This window comes from Magallana gigas, chromosome 3 (genome assembly GCF_963853765.1).
Source record: "Magallana gigas chromosome 3, xbMagGiga1.1, whole genome shotgun sequence".
NCBI lineage: Eukaryota > Metazoa > Mollusca > Bivalvia > Ostreida > Ostreidae > Magallana > Magallana gigas.
In genome coordinates, this window is record NC_088855.1 from 6,125,806 (window position 1) to 6,145,293 (window position 19,488).

At 34.4% G+C, this 19,488-nt stretch overlaps 1 protein-coding gene across 5 annotated transcripts; it reads left to right on the forward strand.

Annotated features, from left to right (window-relative positions):
• The first annotated feature begins 2,228 nt into the window (after window positions 1-2,228).
• LOC105340541 (transport and Golgi organization protein 6 homolog) lies at window positions 2,229-15,187 on the forward strand. Of its 5 annotated transcripts, none has more exons than XM_011446658.4 (17): window positions 2,229-2,249; window positions 3,836-3,924; window positions 5,660-6,705; window positions 7,465-7,603; window positions 7,902-8,020; window positions 8,652-8,814; window positions 8,922-8,995; window positions 9,259-9,371; window positions 9,549-9,740; window positions 9,898-10,006; window positions 10,264-10,497; window positions 10,989-11,114; window positions 11,350-11,508; window positions 12,199-12,715; window positions 12,937-13,088; window positions 13,754-13,867; window positions 14,306-15,187. In XM_011446658.4, exons 2-17 carry the CDS (start codon window positions 3,843-3,845, stop codon window positions 14,489-14,491), a joined length of 3,525 nt encoding a protein of 1,174 aa, XP_011444960.2. In that variant the 5' UTR covers window positions 2,229-2,249; window positions 3,836-3,842; the 3' UTR covers window positions 14,492-15,187. The 5 variants fall into 5 exon arrangements, with proteins under 5 accessions (XP_011444960.2, XP_065934323.1, XP_034339241.1 ...); XM_066078251.1 differs by lacking the exon at window positions 2,229-2,249 and adding an exon at window positions 2,747-2,835; XM_034483350.2 differs by lacking the exon at window positions 2,229-2,249 and adding an exon at window positions 2,931-2,950.
• The last annotated feature ends 4,301 nt before the right edge of the window (window positions 15,188-19,488 follow it).

Here is a 19,488-nt window from a genome sequence, read left to right on the forward strand (position 1 = left end):
TCTTGTGATGCACTCCCAAAATCAAGATTGTATTAGAAAACAAGTGAATGGAAACTCCCATGGAATTTTCCAAGAATAATTTGGGTGGAATTGAAGAATCTTTGCGGCCTTTTATTACCGAGCTAACTCATCTTTGTATCGGACGATGGTGTACCGTAACAAGTGAATGGACGCTTGAGATTTCTTCCGCAGCGGAAACTTGAACTCTAGTACAGACGTACATAGATACTACATGTATAAACGAACATGTATTGTGAATGGTTGAGAAATGTAAAACTTTGTTGTGATCTCGTGAATTACTAAAACATGGTGTGTCAGATTTTTAGTCATTCGAAATCACAACAACATTAGTTACGTCGGAGATAATGAAATTATGGTGAAGTAGTATTTTAGGGTTTCCCCACCCCCTGGAATATTATGCATGTAGGGAGAAAATATTGAAAACGTGAATTATTACTACCTATCAATATAGCCATATTAATTCTTGTCTTAGCACTATTTTTTAAAGATAAGAATTGTTTAATTTCGAAAATTAAGTATATCTCTTATCAACAATTTTACGACTATCCGCTCCCAGCCGGAACCTCCACTCTGTGCCTTGTCTAAACTTTTGAACATTTCTCTGAATTATGGGTTTACAAAAGATGAACATATAGCAAAAACCATGACCGTATAAATAAAACATTTACATTATACTGTATATTTACTGTTTACGTATTTAAAACATTAATGGCTACGTAAACAGTACGGCCGACTTTTCTTACTTGTAAGTGCACTTGAGCCTTGGGTCTAGACAATGCGCCCATTTTTCGGGCATCCTACCGCATTGTTTCAACCACAAATTACGGCAAGCCGTTTTTACTATTTATCAAGAAAAGAGATGATTCTCAAATACAATGTACATGTATAATATTTTTCAAAGAGATATATAAAAAGAAAAAAGTGACATTTCTTTGATTTTGATAGATATCTTTTTAATTCAAAGTGATATGTTTTGATACTTGTATCTCTTACGAGAAAGAACAACAAGAGATATATATCCTTAAAGTGATACTACTAAAACCAGCACTGAATTTCGAAGCATTTACGAGTTTTTGCGTCGTCTTTATAAGGATTACCGTGAATAAAATGTATCAATGACAATGAATACTCCGCATATTCCCTTAATGGGAAATTGATTATTCGCATCTCAGAAATTTAGTTCGACATCGATTGTCGACATTTTGATCTCAACAAGGTCTAGCCCTTCCATTAGGGGCATCAATATAAGTATGTGATTACAAATTTTATGATAACTCCCGTCCTTGTTATAATCGGATGCCAGAAGTGGAGCTTCGGGTCGCGGAAATTGATATTGAAGTAATGTGTGGTACTGTGATTTCTAATTTATCAGACACCTGCCTAAATTATCAGGCACTTTAACTGATGTCATGAATTTTTGTCCATGTAGAGCACTGATTGCGGCAATCCCCTCGTACCTAGCCCGTAGTCTCAATGCAATCTAAGAGCAGAGTGGGCCATTGTTTAGGACTCGATTATTGTATAAAGTAACAGTTCATATCAATTCGATTGATGACGTTGATACAATTCATGCTGTTCAGACCGATCCTACCGTTTTGCATGAAACTGCGCCACTGAATTCCTGCACGAGGGATTATACTTTTGAAAAGTCCCCACACCAGTGTTGTATGTGGAAACTGGGCTAACTGCCTATGAAACAAAAATTGTATGTTATATATCTAAGATATATTTAGTGTAAACAGAGAGGACGGCGCTATATTTGAAAGCGATCAATGTACAATGTACTATATAAATTATGCATGTCCCTAGAGGTTCATTGATGGGTGAATAAACAGTATAGCTTTATAAAAAAAATCATAAAAATGATTAATAGCATTTATTTGTTCAAACTTTAGTTGGAAGCAAATTAGCTGTTAATAAGCATATTAACGTTATCAATCACTTCTCCGTTCAATGAACTTTTACTCATGGATAAAAAAAAATTATTTTTATTTCACAATTTTGAAAATAAGATAGGGCACCAAGGAAAATAAAATATAGTTATATAACATATATTCATAAATTTGGCAAATAATTTACATTAGAGGACAAAAAGACAACTTTTTATTTAAAAGGATATCAAATATTAAGTTGTTCGGAAACATGCTGGTTTACCGACTTGCTTTAATTTTAGCGTCATTGGTATTTTTCCTGTACGATTTCACATGTGATTTTTTTTCATATTAAAGGTTTGTACAACTTAATTGAGTAGATGATTTTTCAGTCCTCTTTGACCATTTCATGCGCCATCCCTTGATACGCTCTGTACTACCACCCTTTTATACTGTGGATTACAAGCTAAAAGGGTGCAAAATGAAAGCAAATACTGCAATTCTCAGAATTTCAAACACGCTGAAAAAGAACTTCGAAATCGAATGCATTACGTAGGTGTCAGGGAATCCCCTTATCCATAATCATTAGAATAAAGATAACGTTATCTTTTACCCGTTGAGCTAAGGATGGTTCATGAAATGGTCAAACAGGACGTTTTAACGATATAACAATAAACTGACAGATGGCGATTCTATTTTGATAAAGTTTAAACATCCTGTGATGTGTATACTCTGTCCCAAGATACCCTCGATTCATATTAAAGTATAAAAAATTTCCAAGATATATCTCTGTCAGTTTAAATGCCCCTGTTAGCTTATCAGATTTCAATACAAGGCTAAAAAATACAGCAAGCCTGGATGATAACGTTTAAAAATTGCACAAGGTATTTCGAGTGACTCCGGAATGGAGAAAAGATGTAAAGATTCCCCATTATAAATCTCTGTAAGAAATCTATTTTCAATCCTGTGATTTTTTTCGAGTGAAAAATGATAATGTTTCAATAAAGATGTTTTGGAAATTTTCCCTTTCATCGATTTTAATTGCACTTCTTTCACAGGTATGTATATTTTTATTTAACCGACCAAATGTGCTGCATGAATGTCTTGGGACAGACTATAGACATTTTACCAAGCTCTGCTGGAAAGACCCACAAGGTTGGAAATGACACCAGCTGTTGTTAATATTGGAAAATTGTATGATGAAAAATGTAGATTCGTTCATTCATTGAAATTATAAAATGGTGTATGATGAAAAATATTTGAGCTGAAATTTTGACATAATGTCCTTATTTTTACTAAGATAAGTAACCAAAATTTGAGACAAAATATTAAGACATGAATTAAGAAGGACTAAGATGCAGATCTGTAGCTCTGTAAATTTCATGTTTAAATGCTGTAGAGCTACAGTTCCTCCCATACAAAAAACTTTACAGCACACAAAAACTTGTGCTAGTTTTGGAATAATTATACAAATTTCCCTAAAAATTCTGTAAAAATATATACCAAATATTCTACACATATTTGCTATATATATAAGTTAATTAAACACCTTCACCATCCCACTAAAGTGAAATAGTGTGACTTGTTTACATGTCATGACAACTCTGAGATGCACTTGAATTTAACATACTTCACTTTCTGAGGTTGGTAAGAATGTTCAAAAGAAAGCTGAAGGCAGGTAAAGTAATGATATCAGTCTGCAGAATTTTTGGGTATGAATTATTCCCATAAAATGTGTTTAAAAATTAAGATAATCAATCTAAGACAGTATGTCAAGAATTTTCTTGAAGAGCCACAGATCTGCAACTAGGAAGGGCTATCCTGAAATTTATCAAGTTTTTCTGAATCTACACCAATATTATTGATACATGCAATCATTATGAAATATGCAGGTACCAATATTTTGTAATGTAAAAGAAAATTCTTAATTTTTTTTTCTACAGATATATCATGGCAATGCATGGAATAGATATCAATGAAGTGTTTCATCTGATGAAAATTTTAGTAACACCTGAATTAAGAAAAGACAAAGGTAATATGTATTTCTATTCAACATGATGTCAATTATCTAGAGTATTTAACTCATCTGCCTCAACCTGAAATGGTTTTGTTTGGTATTCCATAAAACAAAACTAATAGCTGATAATGATTCATTCTATATGGTGGGCAAACATGCAATACACAACAATGCCATGCTGATATGTGAACAGACAGATCAGTTTACTTATGAAATTTGTTAAACTTACTATAATTGGTGATGAAAAACAATTTATTTTTGAGAGCTGTGATGTTAAACATCAAAAAATGATTTTGAAAATCATAAAGTTTCAAGTTTATTTACAAACAAGTTTATTTTAAAAATTCATTACCTCAAAGTAATGATCAGAAATTCACCATTCTATAAATTATTTATTTTATTTAACAATTACAATATGGCAAAGCAAATCAATCATTAGATATTCTAATTTTGACAACATGGATAATTATTCCATTTGATCATTTGGAAATAGAATCATTTCTCGGAATATTTTGTTTTACTTTTTTATTATGAATAATTAATTTGTTTCAAGGAAATGTATTTTGAAAAAAATAATTCTCTTGGTAAAATGCCAGTTTTAAAAACAATCAATTTTATTCATTCTTGTAATTTATCAATTATTGTCAATATTTTATATTCATACATTACTTTTTTAGTTTTCATTTCTGTCAAATATTTTTATGCTCTATATTTAATCCAACTATACCATGTATTCAGAGGACATGAAGAGAGGTATATATAACATGTATAAATACATATAATTTTCCATTGCCTGAAACAAATGTGAAAACAGTTATGCTTACTAATGCAGTCAGATGAAATTAGAACCATTTTAACAAGGCCTTGGACTTTCCCGTAGGACGTAGCTATCATTTCTTGCGTCAAAACATGTTAAAAATAACGCTGTCTTCAAGTGAAATATGCACCGATTGGGTAGTCTTAGCTCAAAAGCCAGACAAATCGTGTTGATTTCAATGAGCTTTCACTGAGTGGGCAGCAATGAAATAGACAGGCATACGTCACATTGCTGTTTGACACAACTACTCAAAGTCCAAGCTCCTGTTATAATGGTTCTATTGAACTGGTTAATGTAAATCAGTACCAAAGTATGCACAAATTATTTATTCAGATCCTTGGAATGTTTGTATGTAAGTAATTAGAAAATATGTGGATGATTTAACATCATCTGATTCCCCAAACATATTCACAAAAAGCATAAATATGTGTGGAAAATACATGTAATCTTACACATAAAGAAGTTGTAATATTTTTTTATGGCTGAGAAACATACTACAAATATGTTGGAATGCTGTAATGCTTTTATATATATTTTGATACAGTGGAAAGACTTAGTATTATTGATTACATATTGATAATGTTAATGTTACTATTAATAGTCTTATTTCTTCTTTAGAACCAAAAGTAATATCTATCAATGGCAAGTTTAGAAAATCTGAATTGTGGTAGTAAGTTCATGTGTAGATGTAGTGTTGGAATATACATACTGGTACATTCGTAATACATGTAGTACATACAAGCATGTTAGTTATGTTGTTAAGTCACTCTCAAAAATGAAACCATTATGTTATTACTGTACATGTACATATTTCAAGCTACATGACATACATGTACTGGTATATGTTTTGTTATGTAGCTTAAGCTTTAATCATGCGTATAAAAACCAATGTATTTTACATCGAAATTTTATAATGTAAATTTTCTTTACCAGATGCTGGGTTGGAGCAAACAAATTGTGTATTTGATGCAGCCTTAAGTCTTGGCCTAAAAGCATTTTGGGAATCACTAGAAAAAAAAAGTTCAGAATTCAAGGAAGTTTTCCAAAAAAATAGAAACAGACTGAAACACAAGTACAGAACTGATTCCACTCTGCATACATATCTAGAAGTGTGTCTAGTTTTGTTGTATACACTTCATGTTGCCCTGAAAGAAAAGATGTCAGAATTTAAGAAGACGGAACAGAAGAATTTGAAACCAAATGAGGCCCCTCCTCTTTCTCCAGACATCTTGAGTGTGGGCCAACAGAAGACTGTCCTTTCAATTCTCCAGTTCACTGTGGTTCTAGGACTCTGTCCTCATCTACAACCAGGAATCGGTATCCCTATAGAGAGGCGGTCGGAGTTTGGGAAACTCCTGTTGGAGTCTTCAATGTTGACTGCTTTGTCTGGTCATGAGCATTATGTGTCTCTTCTTCAGACTGTGTGGGTGCTGATGACTTGCTTAGATTCTCCCTCCCTGGGGCAGATTATACTGTCCCGTCATCTTAATGACATTCTGGCTGCTTTATTACAACTTGTTCATGGGAAACAGACGGCTGTTGATAAAAACAAGACATCTCCAGAGATATGTATAGGAGCTGATCACAGGGAGGAGAAAGGAACAGCCAAGGAGAGTGGGAGCTCAGGATCTGGAAGCTTGACTCCTGCTTCTGTGGTTGATATGGTTACTCAAAAAGGGAGAATGGATTTCACAAATGGGACAGAGGCAGAGATAAAAAAGAATGAATCAGACAATCAATTTTACAAAACAGCAGATAAAGTGGACAACAAAACAAAAGATGAGACATTTGTAACCAGTTCTGATGTGCAACAATCTAAATATGATGGTCACGGTCCATCGCCTTCTGACCAGTGGATGGTAGACACCTCATTTTGTGAGGAATCTCTTGCTGATCTCACCAAGAAGGTCCATCCTTCATTGCTGGTCCGAGAACTTCTGATTCTGCAAGGTGCTCCAGGACCAAGTTTTACTAAAAAGGTAACAATTTATTTTATTATACTTTCATGTTAAATACTGAAATCTGATTGATTGAGACACAATTTATAATCCGTTCTATTAACCTCAGCGTTAGCAACACAATTAGCAACAGGTAACACAACGAATTGTTACATGCGTGTAAATTATGTGCGTACGGTTCGACGTAGAATTCACGTAAAGCAGTAAAAAATTCTCTAAAATTAAGACATTCAGTATAATGAAATAAACAGTGCCTGTTTGGGAGGATAACAGTTGAAATTGACACCGTTGAAAACCATTGTCAACCTCTGCTTCGCGTCGGTTGACAGTGGTTTCCTCGGGGTGTCAATTTCAACTGTTATCCTCCCAAATAGGCACTTTTTATATATTGCACAAATCACATGGCCTTGTCTGTTTCATTCTGATTTTATACAAAATTGTGCATAGTTAAATGATTTTGTTGTAATAATAAAAGTAATATTACAAGTGTATGAAACATTTACATGTACATGTATTTATAGGTTATGCAGTAATTGTTTTTGAATCCACTGAATTGATATTGGGTCTCTGATTCTATATTGAATTGCATTTGTACAACTGTCAACAATTGTCACCTGACTCTCACTACAATAAACTAAATGTAAAACTGTAAAACCTTCCTTATGAGACATGGAAACATGGAAGTCACCCCCCCCCCCCCAACCACACACACACACAAAAGTAGCATTATCACAGTAAAGATTTGTAGACCAGTACCTGATATTAAGATATTTTTTTCAGCAATCTGTGAATCGTAAATTTGCACTGAGTCAGTCACCACAATGGCTGAGGAAGGTGTGTGGTCGAATGTTATCCAACATTTTAACTGGACCCAATGGAGTTCTCAACATCATTAAAGGGATGCTGGGAAATGTTCCAGGTAAAGCTCGCCAGTTTTGATTTAACGTTTAAATGTGTTTTTTTCCTTCAGTTTTACAGTGTTTCATCACACACAAGACAAAGTGAAGGTAATTTTAAACTTAAGTTTCTATGCACAGTCAAACACTTCTATAGAGAAGTGCCAGGGATGAGCAATCTTGATTTGTTATTAAGATAATTTCCTATATCCAATATGTTTATAATACATTTTAAGACTAGGGGAATGAAACAGACTTTGCTAGAATTGTGAATTTGTTATAGGCATAGTAGTCATGTTTTACTGTATTGTGACTATTCAGATGACAGTAGCTGTGGTCCCCCGGACTGGAGAAAGTTTGATGCTGTCGCAAAAGTGATTGCTACCTGTCCTTCCAACATTGAATCACTCGAAGAATACTACCAGAAAATTTCAACGCAGGTACTTGTACATTATGAATAAATCATCCATTAACATACCCTTCACCTGGTTCACTGAAGCATGGATACAGTATACCGTATATGTGGTAATTTTTGCGATCATTTAATTTTCACTTCTTTTGCAATCTCTTCTTAATCGCAAATGATTGGATACGCAGAAAATATATCCTGTATCATTTTCTACAAGAACTTTTTAAATCGCAAAAAAAGACTGATGCAAATTAAAAATGTTACAGATTTCCCCCATTTTCGCAAATTTTGTGACATGGGAAACCAGATACCGGTATATGGTAAACGCTAGTAGGAATTCATGCTTTCAGTAAAGTCAATTTCATTCACCTTATCCCTAAAACATTTAAAAATTTTACTGTATTCAAATATATTCATTTACTTGTAATTAGAGGGAGACACAAAGACCAATTTTAATGACTTCAAATTACATTGAAAAATGTAATGAATGATGCTCAGTTACAATTACTTTTTTTTAGTTACCCTATCCCTGAATTCTAATAAAATGAGTTACATTTATAATATGTCAAAATAGCTCATCCCTGGCTCTTTGCTGTGATGTTTTACTGTAACATTTTCTTAGCTAGAAAGAGAGAGAGAAATTTTCATGATGATTTTGGCAGATTTTGCAGTTGCTGCATCCCCAGGACAGACAGATAGGTCGTGGTTTGCTCCGTGTGGCCTGTACAACGATTTCTTCCATGACGGCCCAAAACACATCACTGGCAGAGAAATATCTGATTCAACCTATGTGTCGACCCCTCTTAAACAGCACAGAATATCATGGTGTGCAGGATCTTAACTCATTGGATGTGTAATTTTATACTTCATAAATGTAGTTTATGAAAGATGTTTTCCTGTCATATATTATCCTAGTATTTTTCTTTGTCCAGAAACAAGTCAAGAAAAGCAATTTATCATAGCATCTGAAGCAGAAATTCGAGACTGCATTGAAGGTCTTCATAAGGTAGGAAATAGGAACCTTACATGTATGAAAAGATTGTAAATTATTGAGAATTTTATTTACATATACATACATGTAGGACACTGTAGCATATTGTGGTTAAAAGTTCTAACTTTTTTTCATCCGAAATATGAGATTTAACTTCTAAATGGCATGCAATTGAGATAATTAAGCCAATAAAATAAATCGTATTTATGTAGATTTGCATACCATGCATTATAAGTTTGCGATGCAATTTTGTGAATAAAATTCTTGTGGTGTTTCAGGTGTTTATCGGGGGAGTGGAACCATGCAGTTTTCTGTACACGTCCTTACTTCCTGTTTGCCAGCCTCTTTTTGAGCTTTTGTGTTTCACAAGGAAAGGACCTTCACATTTAAGGTATGGCAGTATGAACCAGATTTAGATATGTAAGATGACACTGCTTCAATTTTGGTAATTTTGATATTGGCTAATAAAATGACAATTGCTCTAAATATTGAAAAACAAAAGAAAAAGGTCTGATGAAAATAATTTCTTAAAATTAGATAAATACTTTTCAAATAAAAATGTTTTCAGTTCCTCATCACAAGAATTACTGGTATCTGTGCTGAAGAATATGGACCAACAACTCTGTTTGTCTGTTTTAAAATTCCTACTGTTACAAGATAATACAGACCCTGGTGTGGAATCCTTGAAGGTCATACATCCTAATTTGACCTTTGCAGCAGGAGGCCAGGGTGGTGTAGTCTTAGTAACAAGACTTGAAAGGTTTGCCTTTACAGTAATTTGAAATTTTACTAATATTTGTTTCTAACCTGCTTAGTTGAAATTAAAATATGAAGCATTGATTCAAAGACTTTGTTAACCAAGTACCAAAGTATTTGTTGGTGTGTGATTCTGATGATTATATCTTTGTTTCTTTCAGTGATACCAGTGAGAAAGACTACATCAGAGTTGTAGGGGCTATGGTGGACATCCTCAAGCCTCTACAGCAGTCAGGGATAACTGGGGATTTCCTTATCTTCACTTTACAGGTACTAACATCATATCTTACATTTACATGTTACAGGTTATAGGAACATTAAGTAGATTTTTGTTGTTTAAAGAAACTTGTGGACATGTGTTATTATCATACATGTACATGTATATCGAAAAATTTAATGCAGGTTTTTGAAAGCTAGAATCCTTGTTTTAATATTGTAGGATTTTTTTCAAAATATCTAGTATGATTTAATGTGATGTGTTATTTTATATAAAATCAAACAATTCTATGCTTTGATTTACATTTTAGGAACTCCAGAGGATAATACACCATGAAATCTCCAATGAGGTACCAGGACCTCAAGAATCCTTTTCTGCTCCTTCAGATTCCTCACAGACTTTGTTAGACATTGAGGACCAACAACACCAAAAACTGAGGTCCTACCACCAGAAAGTAATGGTCCTCAATGTTCTGGCCCAGCTATGTGAGGACCTAGGGCCTAGCTGTATCAAGAGCCCCTCACAAACACTCCGGTTTGTACAGGTCAGTCTCCTCAGTACAGAAGCAAGAGTGGGTTATATTTTCCTTGTGTTATTTTCGCCCTTCTACACTTGCAAACGGTGTTTCCTGTCTAAAATTTGCCCAGACATGCTTGTGTACTAAAAGATTACTTAAAATATTTGAATTTGCCCAGTCTCAATTTTGCCCACTGACAACGAGGGCAAAATCAAGGGGCAAAAATAAAATGGGGGCGAATAATTTCCTTTATACAGTATACATGAATGAAAAATGTATATGTAACTTTAAGGAGAATGTAATTAGGTGGATTTCTAATGTATGTCAAATAAATTCATATGTATGTTACATGGATATTTTTTTCGTTATACAGCTGTTGTCTGTGGTCTGGATAATGTTTGATATCAGTGCTGTATATTCATAATTTTCAACGTATCACTGACATTGTATGTGCATACATAGTGGAGATATTCCGAGATACACTATGATTGTTAACCTTATTAAAATTGATTTTCTAGGCAACCTTAGAAAGGGCCATACAGATCTGCAGCCAATCAGATGATGAGATGACTGGCTATTTTGAAAGCGAGACTCTAACCATGGCAATGGGATTGTTGACTGCCATGTTATCTGGTGCTGTTAAGGTATTCATATTTTCCATACACGTTCTCATCTTGTGTTTCTAGTAAACTCCATTAAAACTAGGATTAGATTAGGGGTCATGTAAAGCATTGTTAATTTGTTAAGTTGTCACTACATGTATTTCCAAAACTTTGTAAAATCTGTCTAATATGGTTATTTGTGTTTGAAAATTTTGTATTTCTGGGTAACTAAAATCAAGTTAAATCTGATGTAATATTAAAAACAATGTATGTGTAGATGAATGAAAAAGACAGAGATGATATGCAGATTCTGATGCCTCTACTGGACACAGTCAGCAAAGTTCACTCTGACCTTACTGTACAGGAAATGGCCTCTGACCTCAGAATTGCCATAGCAACTCATGGTGCTGTGTGGTCTGACAAGTTACAGAAGAAGGTTAAAAATAAATCATTTTAGTTTGCATAATTATTTGGTCATAGGATCACTCTTTATCAAATTTATAGAGGTTTTCTTAAAAAGAAACATTTCAGCAAAATCTCAATTGTTTTGAATATACTAGTTACAGTAAAACTCGTTTAGTACGAACACGGATATAGCGAATTCTCGGATATAGCGAAGTATTTGTGAGTCCCTGATCAAATTCTTAACAATTCTTTGCAAAATTTCACGGTTATAACGAATTCGGATATAACGAATTTACGGTTATAGCGAACTGATTTTGAGTCCCATAGAGGTAAATAATAACGAAATTTAACAATGTTATAACGAATTTCTTTACAGTTAGAATAGTTTTCACTACCATTTAGCATAATAGTTTGAATGAATTTATTTTTAAATAAATTTTTCAACTATCAATCCGATTATAAAAGGTATCAAAGTAATGTAATTCTTATTTTAAGCCTCAATCAGCAAAAATTATAGTCTGGTGAAAGAAAATATGTATATAGTGAATTCGCTATAGTTATTATTATGAATTCGTTATACGGATATAACGAATTACGGATATAACGAAGTAAATTCATTGGTCCCCAGGACTTCGCTATAACCGAGTTTTACTGTATTTTAATACTACCGGGTAGTTATTTTAATAATAGAACTTCTTATGATTTGGAAGATGCATTGTAGGTATCAAAGACCAAAGACTCTCCAGAGCCAGAGGACAGAAAAGCCAAACCTCTTATTGAGGAGTTGTCTGACAAAACTCAATCTTGTAACATCAGTGAAAAAACAGACAGGAGTCGTGAAAGAAATAACAATAAAAAGTCAGAGCTGGAACAAGCAATGGAGGAGATTTGTGACCCCTTAATTCCCGTCAGAGGTCATGCTCTGATTACCATGTGCCGCTTGATGAAGCAGAGGGATCCAGAAGCTGTGAGTAAACAGGGAATGATCCTGAAGATCTTCCAGGAGAACTTGAGTCATCCGGACTCCTATCTCTACCTGTCATCCGTCAATGGGTTGGTAGCCATGGCAGACATCTTCCCTGACATTGTCATACCTTGTCTTGTCCAGGAGTTCAGAGGAAGTGTATCACAGAATACAGACAAAAGTGGAAAGTTACCGGGTCAAACTGGTGGCAAGCATGGTGCAGAGACCAGGATGAAGGTGGGGGAGTGCCTAGTGCAAACCTCCAGAAATCTTGGCAAGTTGTTTAGTTGATCAAGATGATTTCAAACAGTCCAGTGATTTAGAGTACTGTACTAGTTATTACTTTACTAAAATGTAATCGTCAGCTATTGCCCCTCTCTCTGTGCAGGTTTTAAAGTGTACATTTGCTAGGATTGGAAGAGAACCTTTTTATCTGGATCCATCAGACTTCTTTTGCTCTTGTTTTCCTGACATAACTGTAATTATACATTATAGGTGATCTGGCACCAAAGTATAGAGACCTCCTTTTATCAGCCTTCTTGGTGGGAGCCCGAGATCCTGACCCACTGATCAGAGCTAGCAGTATGTCCAATGTAGGGGAGGTCTGCTCGGTGCTTAGGTTTAACCTGGGACCCATCATTCAAGAGGTTGATAAACTATCACGTACATTTTAATGTAAAAGTATTTTACTGTTAATGTAAACAGTAAATGTATTTCATTTAGTTATGTATTCTTTTAAGCTTTTTAAGCAGAAGGCTCCTTTAGCTAAATGTTATTTAAGAACAGAAATCAATATTTACTAGTTTTATATGATATAAAATGGTTTGGTGCAAATTATGCTTTATAAACACCGAAACGGTTTATAAAAAGGCGTAAAATGTTCCAAACAACTTTTTATTGAATAAAACTAATAAATATTGAATTCATTGCCTATAATTTAATTTTTGTAATTAGTTGAGATAGAAACAGTCATTTGTTCTTTAAAATGACATCAAATTATACAAAATTTAACTGAGATGTCAGGCGGATTGATACATTTTGACGTTAGTGTAACTGTGACGTACATACAATATAAATCATTTTTTTAGCCAATCAGAAATTGCATCACAACCAGATCTATAATTAAATTATTCACAGATAGAATTGATATAAATATCCAGAATTAAGCTAAATCAAATTAATGCCAATGTGTAAGAAAATCAATGTTTGCCAAATATCTTATGCTTATTGTAATATGCACATTATATAAGTCAACATTATCAACATTGGGATGATTCTGTGTAAATGAGCATTCTTTTGACTCTTAAAACAGGTTTTTGCCTGCTGCAGTGCTTTGTTGAAGTCCGATTCCGACGCTGAAGTTAGGAAGGCCTCGGCAATGACCCTCGCTCTGACACTGAGGGGTCTAGGGAAAAGTGCCATTCAAGTAATTGTCCAGTTTACTGATTTTCTTAAAAATTGGATCCTAGAAAATTAGCTGACTATTTGGATGTTACCATTGCTTAATTTGAATAAGAAATTAACTTGGATTCAAAGAAAAAAAAACTTCAAAGATTAATGCTGATAAATAAAGAATAATGGTTCAGAAATAAAATTGTAATACAAGTCCAATAGCTGAATTAAAGACATGATTTATGATAGAAATCACTCATACATGCAAAATATAGTAAATAACTATGTTAGTTTCCGATTGATTGATGTGAGTGTCAAATACAGTTGATCCCCATCAGAATTTCATTTTTTGAAAGATGCACAAAGTGAAAATATCAATTAGTTAACAGAGTTTATATACTAGTAATCTAGCTGTTTTTTTATTTTTTATCGCATAATTATGCATTTTTATTCTGTAAATCTGTTTTTACAGATTTTGGATTCAGTGATGAGGGAATTATACCAGCTGCTGAAGTTGACATTGAAATCAGAGAAAGATGAAGGAGTACAGAGACAAATTGTGCTGGCCCACAACGAGTTGGAGGACATCATGAAGGAAGTGTTGTTTCCTAAACAGGTCTTACAGAAGAAAATACGAATTCGTGATGCTGAATTTTAATAATCCACTCTTGATTGTGAATAAACAAAATATTTTGACAAATGCTGCATATGTCATGTTTTCAAGTTAAATGGGTAGACACCAGTACAATAGAGATATCAATTGATGTTTTAAAGTTCAGTGAGCATGCTATACACAAATACATTATGAAAAGTGTCTTGTTTCTCATTCAGCTTAGATATCTTATTATCTTTAAAGTCAGTGATTAGAATCTCACCTAACCCTAGCCCTAACCACTGACAATACATTTAAGAAAGAACATGTTGTTAGAAATTTATTTGTGACTGTGGTAGAAATTCGTCCTTAGAGAAAGCAGACCTCCCTTTCATATATTCATGTACTTGTACCGGTATATATTGACCTAATGACACATGTAGGTATATCTTTCATCAGTACATGTACAAGTGTAAGGTTGATGATATCTGTACTTGTACCTGCTGATATGACATGTATAGGAATATGTTTTAACTTCCTTCTTCAGTTACAGATAACGGCGGTGTAACCAATGGTTAACATTCATACGGTTTCTTCCCGTTTTGCACACATTTGTAAATTAGGTATCGAAAAAATGTGTGCGAAACGGGAATTTGACCAGGTGAGATAATTGCCTAATTGCTATAGTCTATATTACAATTCCTGCGAGGGCAATTGACAATAAAATAAATAAAACATATCTACTCGCAACTGATATTTACATTTATTTTATGTTACAATATTAATTACTTGCATAAAATCACATTTACATAATTATTGACATCCATATTCATGAATTTGATTTTAAACATCAATTTGGTCATGAACAATTTTATTACATTTTTTTAAACATGAATTTTGCAAAAATGTTGAATATGTAGCGCCTTTCTTTAAATTACTGCCTTTAGGAAGTACATGTACATGTTTAAAGTTTGAAGAGAAAATATCGTATGTTAATATTTAATTGTTATACTTTCATGTTAAATACTGAAATCTGATTGGTTAAGACGCAGTTAATAATATTTACTATTACCCTCAGCGTTAGCAACGCACTTGGCAACGGGTAACATTAAAAAATGTTACATGCGCGAAAATTATGCGCGTACGGTTCGCTGTAGAATTCACGTTATTCCTATATAAAAGCAGTAAAATTTTCTTACAAATTTTAAAAAAGACATTCAGTATAACAAAATAAATAGTGCCTGTTTGGGAGGATAACAGTTGAAATTGACACCCCTCGAAAACCATTGTCAACCTCCGCTTCGCGTCGGTTGACAATGGTTTTCTCGGGGTGTCAATTTCAACTGTTACCCTCCCAAACAGGCACTATTTATATATTATTGCTTTTGCTGACATAAATGGAGGAAATGCGTCTAGTGAAAACGCTTCCAAATATTTTTCATTTATGTTGTGGCTTGAATAATCGAAGAAAATAGACGAACTGTATAATGATAAATCGGCAATTTTATATGCTTCAAAAACTCATATTTTTATGTATTTAATCTCTGATTTGAAAAACCAGAAAGTGGCCCGCCATACACTAAAGCGGTTCTGTCAGAAGAACTACTGTCAAGGTCGCTACTTCAAAGATTGAAATATTTTGTGATAAAGACCTGTTTTCTTTCATAATATTCTTTCTTTTGATACCAAACAATCAATTATAAACATGCGTTTTACATAATTTGCAACTCAACTGTAAAAAGAGACACGGAGTACCTCATATGACTGTCCATGTAGTTTTCCCCTTCATCATATAATTATCCATTGAATCAGCTTCCAATTGACTTGGGACCAGCAATGTTTTCCTAATTCATTTGGTTTTATATTTAAGGTAAATGGACAAAAATGTGAAAGTCAAATCATGTAATCATTATTTTTTTATCAGTGCGCGGAAATTGAAGACTTTTTAATTATATCATTATCTTTATTTTATCAAACGAAAAAAATGGTGATAGTAATTAGTTATAAAACACAACAAAATATCTATATTCTTCTTGTTCTATCATTAAGGCGCTGATAAAACACAGGTAAAAATCCAGGTAAAATCTTTGACCGAAAGCAGACTATAATTGCTATCACAACACAAATCACACCTATTGTTCCCAATTATCAAATGTGTGCAAAACGGGAACACAATCATTCATACACCTATTGCAAATTGTGAATTGCTGCTTTTCCAGCTTGATCTAAATTTAAAGATTGAAAGTTTAGTAAAGACAGCAAGAGATATATAAAAATCGAAAAAGAGATTTCTGAAGTTACAACACCGATGTCTCAATAGTACTATAATTCGATTAATAGTATAAAAAATTATGTTAATTTTTCAAAGCATAGTGTGCATCAGAATGATTTTTGTTCAAATAAAGTGACACCTGTATACATGCTGTCCCGCAGCAATAGCACATGCGTCGCCATAGCAACAGACTACTTCTGGTCCAAAACCATTATTGTGATTGTCTTTGGTTTCTCTGATCTCCACAAGATGACCATCCTTTGTGAATCGTAGAACAGTCTTGGAAGAGGCATTAACAACTACGATATTAGTGCCAGGTCCTATCGCCACACCCATCGGTGACTCAAGCATCTCCGAGGGAAATACCTTCAGCGTTTCCCCTTTTGAATTCATGCAGAACAGACGGTTAGAATTCGTGTCTGTTAGGTAGAGACGATCGGGACTGCAGACACATATGTACTGAACAGATAAACCGGGACATTTGAAACTCTGAAGGCGGTTGTCTCCGACGCTAAGAATGCGGATGTGCGTGTTGCTGGCTATGTAAATGTCTCCTGCGAAATAGTCCACCCCAAAACAGGGAAAATCTGTCGGTAGAAACCGTGGAAACCCTAGCTCTTTGTGCGGGTAGTATTGCAGGTTTACAATCTGAATACCTTCTGGAGTGGACACTGCAATCTCTTGGTTCTCTATCACCGCCACGTCCCATGGCGAGCGTCCTATTTTGTAGCAATTCCAAACCCTCTGGCTGTCATATGTGAAAAAGCGTTGTTTGACGTTGTCACATATGATCAAAACGTTTCCTAGGTAACACATACCGGTGATGTGCGGCAGCTTGGTATGAGTCCAGCGCTTGACCATGAGCTTCTCTTGACATTTCAATTTCTTCATGGTTTCTAATTTTACCCTCTCGCAGCTTAACTCGAGTAAACCGGGTATTTGTTGGAGAAAATCGTCGAATCCCTTCTTCTTCGTTATATTCACACTGACTTTTGACATATCGTGTCGTTGTGTATGAAGGAAGTCTTTCTGTTCCTGAACCTTTGCTTTCACAAGGCAGTAATTTTGAAGTTTCTCAGCAGTTTTTGCAGGGTATCCTTCTAACTTGTTAGACGCGTTCCTCAAAATTTCTCGCTTCGTTTTAAAATCATCGATATTAATTTGTAAAGAACCCCTTTCATTTTCCACCTCTTGCAGGTTTGTTTTTATCTTGTCTTCGAGTTCTGTCAATCTGCGGTTGACATCGTTTTTAAGTTCTTTAAATGTTGCCATAATTTTTTCTTTCCACTCGCCGATCTCAATGCTATTTCTCTCCATTTCATATATCAGAGCCATCTGTATATCCATCAAAGACGAAAAACTCTGCTGAAGTCTGTGTAGGTCCGACTCGCTTGGGGTTTCCATGGCTGCCTCATGAATATCTTTCATGTCGCAATGCTTGTGTTGCAACCTTGTGCACTCTGCGCAGCAAACGGTTGAGTGAGTTAAACAGTAATTTGTGGAATGGTAGCCATGTTCGCCACATTTTTCTAAATTCACGCTGCTAAAGAAATCGGATGCAGTAGATGGATCGTCGACAGAGACAGAATCCAAAACAGAACTGAAATCTGACGAGGATCCGGGCGTCGAAAAAACTTCAATGCCATCCTCCCTTGATTCCTGTCTGCAGAAAGAACTTTCTTGCTCTCGGCCATCGCTAGATAAATCATCACCCATTCTGTCTAGAGCATTGGCATAGAAGGACTGGGTGGACGCATGCCTGCAGTCTTTACAATGCGCCCCACAGCTACAGCACCATGTATTGGTGTCAGTCCTACACGTGCCCTCCGTTATCAACAGAAGAGAAAATTCAGCTGGGATGTCTTCTACAGAAGAAGTTTGACTGTCCCCTGAAATGCCATATTTGGCGCCGCAGACTCTACATGTGATATTTTTATCACCTTCTCCGTGTGTTTGTAAACATCCCTGACAAAGAGTATGGTAGCATGGAAGAATATAAAGCACAGAGGCCGCTTGTTGACAAACTTGGCACTGTTTGTCTTTTGAATTGTCCATTTTATGACGAAAAATTAATCACAGCTCTAACAAAACATGTAAAACGTTGGTTGCACCGGTGAAATCAGAATTACCTGTGACGTGAATTTAGACTCCGAGGAGAATTTATACCTTCATCAACAGGAAGATAGCTGAATTAGGTGTATGACAAAGGGTTATAAGGTCAACATGACAATTTATTAGATTATCGATATCGTATAGATAGAGACTACCGGTATATATTACTAGATATATCAGTACTTTGATAAAAGCTCTCTCTCTCTCTTGTATGAATATGCACTTGTAAATATATTTTCCAATCAGACATTCACCAATAGAAATATATACAGTGTTATAATAAGAGAAATTAAATCTTGTGTTCTCTTATTTAATTACTGACATAATGTATGCATTGAGTTACCATGGTTAATAATTAAACTAAAAAAGCAGCTTTTTTCCCTTAAAATTCTAAATAATCCTACGGCTCTGAATCAGTGTATGTACATGGAAATAAAAACTAACGTAAATTGAACTCGTTAAAATCTTATAGGTTAGAAATGTTATTTTTTTAAATCTAATCTACGATGGTGCAATGAATTTAGATTGTTGATATCTAAAAAGTGCGGCGAGTTTGGCCTTCATCAACTGAAATATATAAAATGGATTTTGCCACGGCCTCTCATATTGAATTGAAACTTCGGGGTGGGTTCAATCTTATTAACTGTATTACTTGAATGGGTGGATAAAGTTGTTCGAA

Excerpts from the sequence above, each read along its gene's own strand:
- LOC105340541 (XM_011446658.4), top strand. The coding sequence starts at position 3,843 with ATGGCAATGCATGGAATAGATATCAATGAAGTGTTTCATCTGATGAAA. Across the intron at positions 9,372-9,548 it reads AAAGGACCTTCACATTTAAG|TTCCTCATCACAAGAATTAC; the intron begins GTATGGCAGTAT and ends AAATGTTTTCAG. Across the intron at positions 11,115-11,349 it reads TGTTATCTGGTGCTGTTAAG|ATGAATGAAAAAGACAGAGA; the intron begins GTATTCATATTT and ends ATGTATGTGTAG.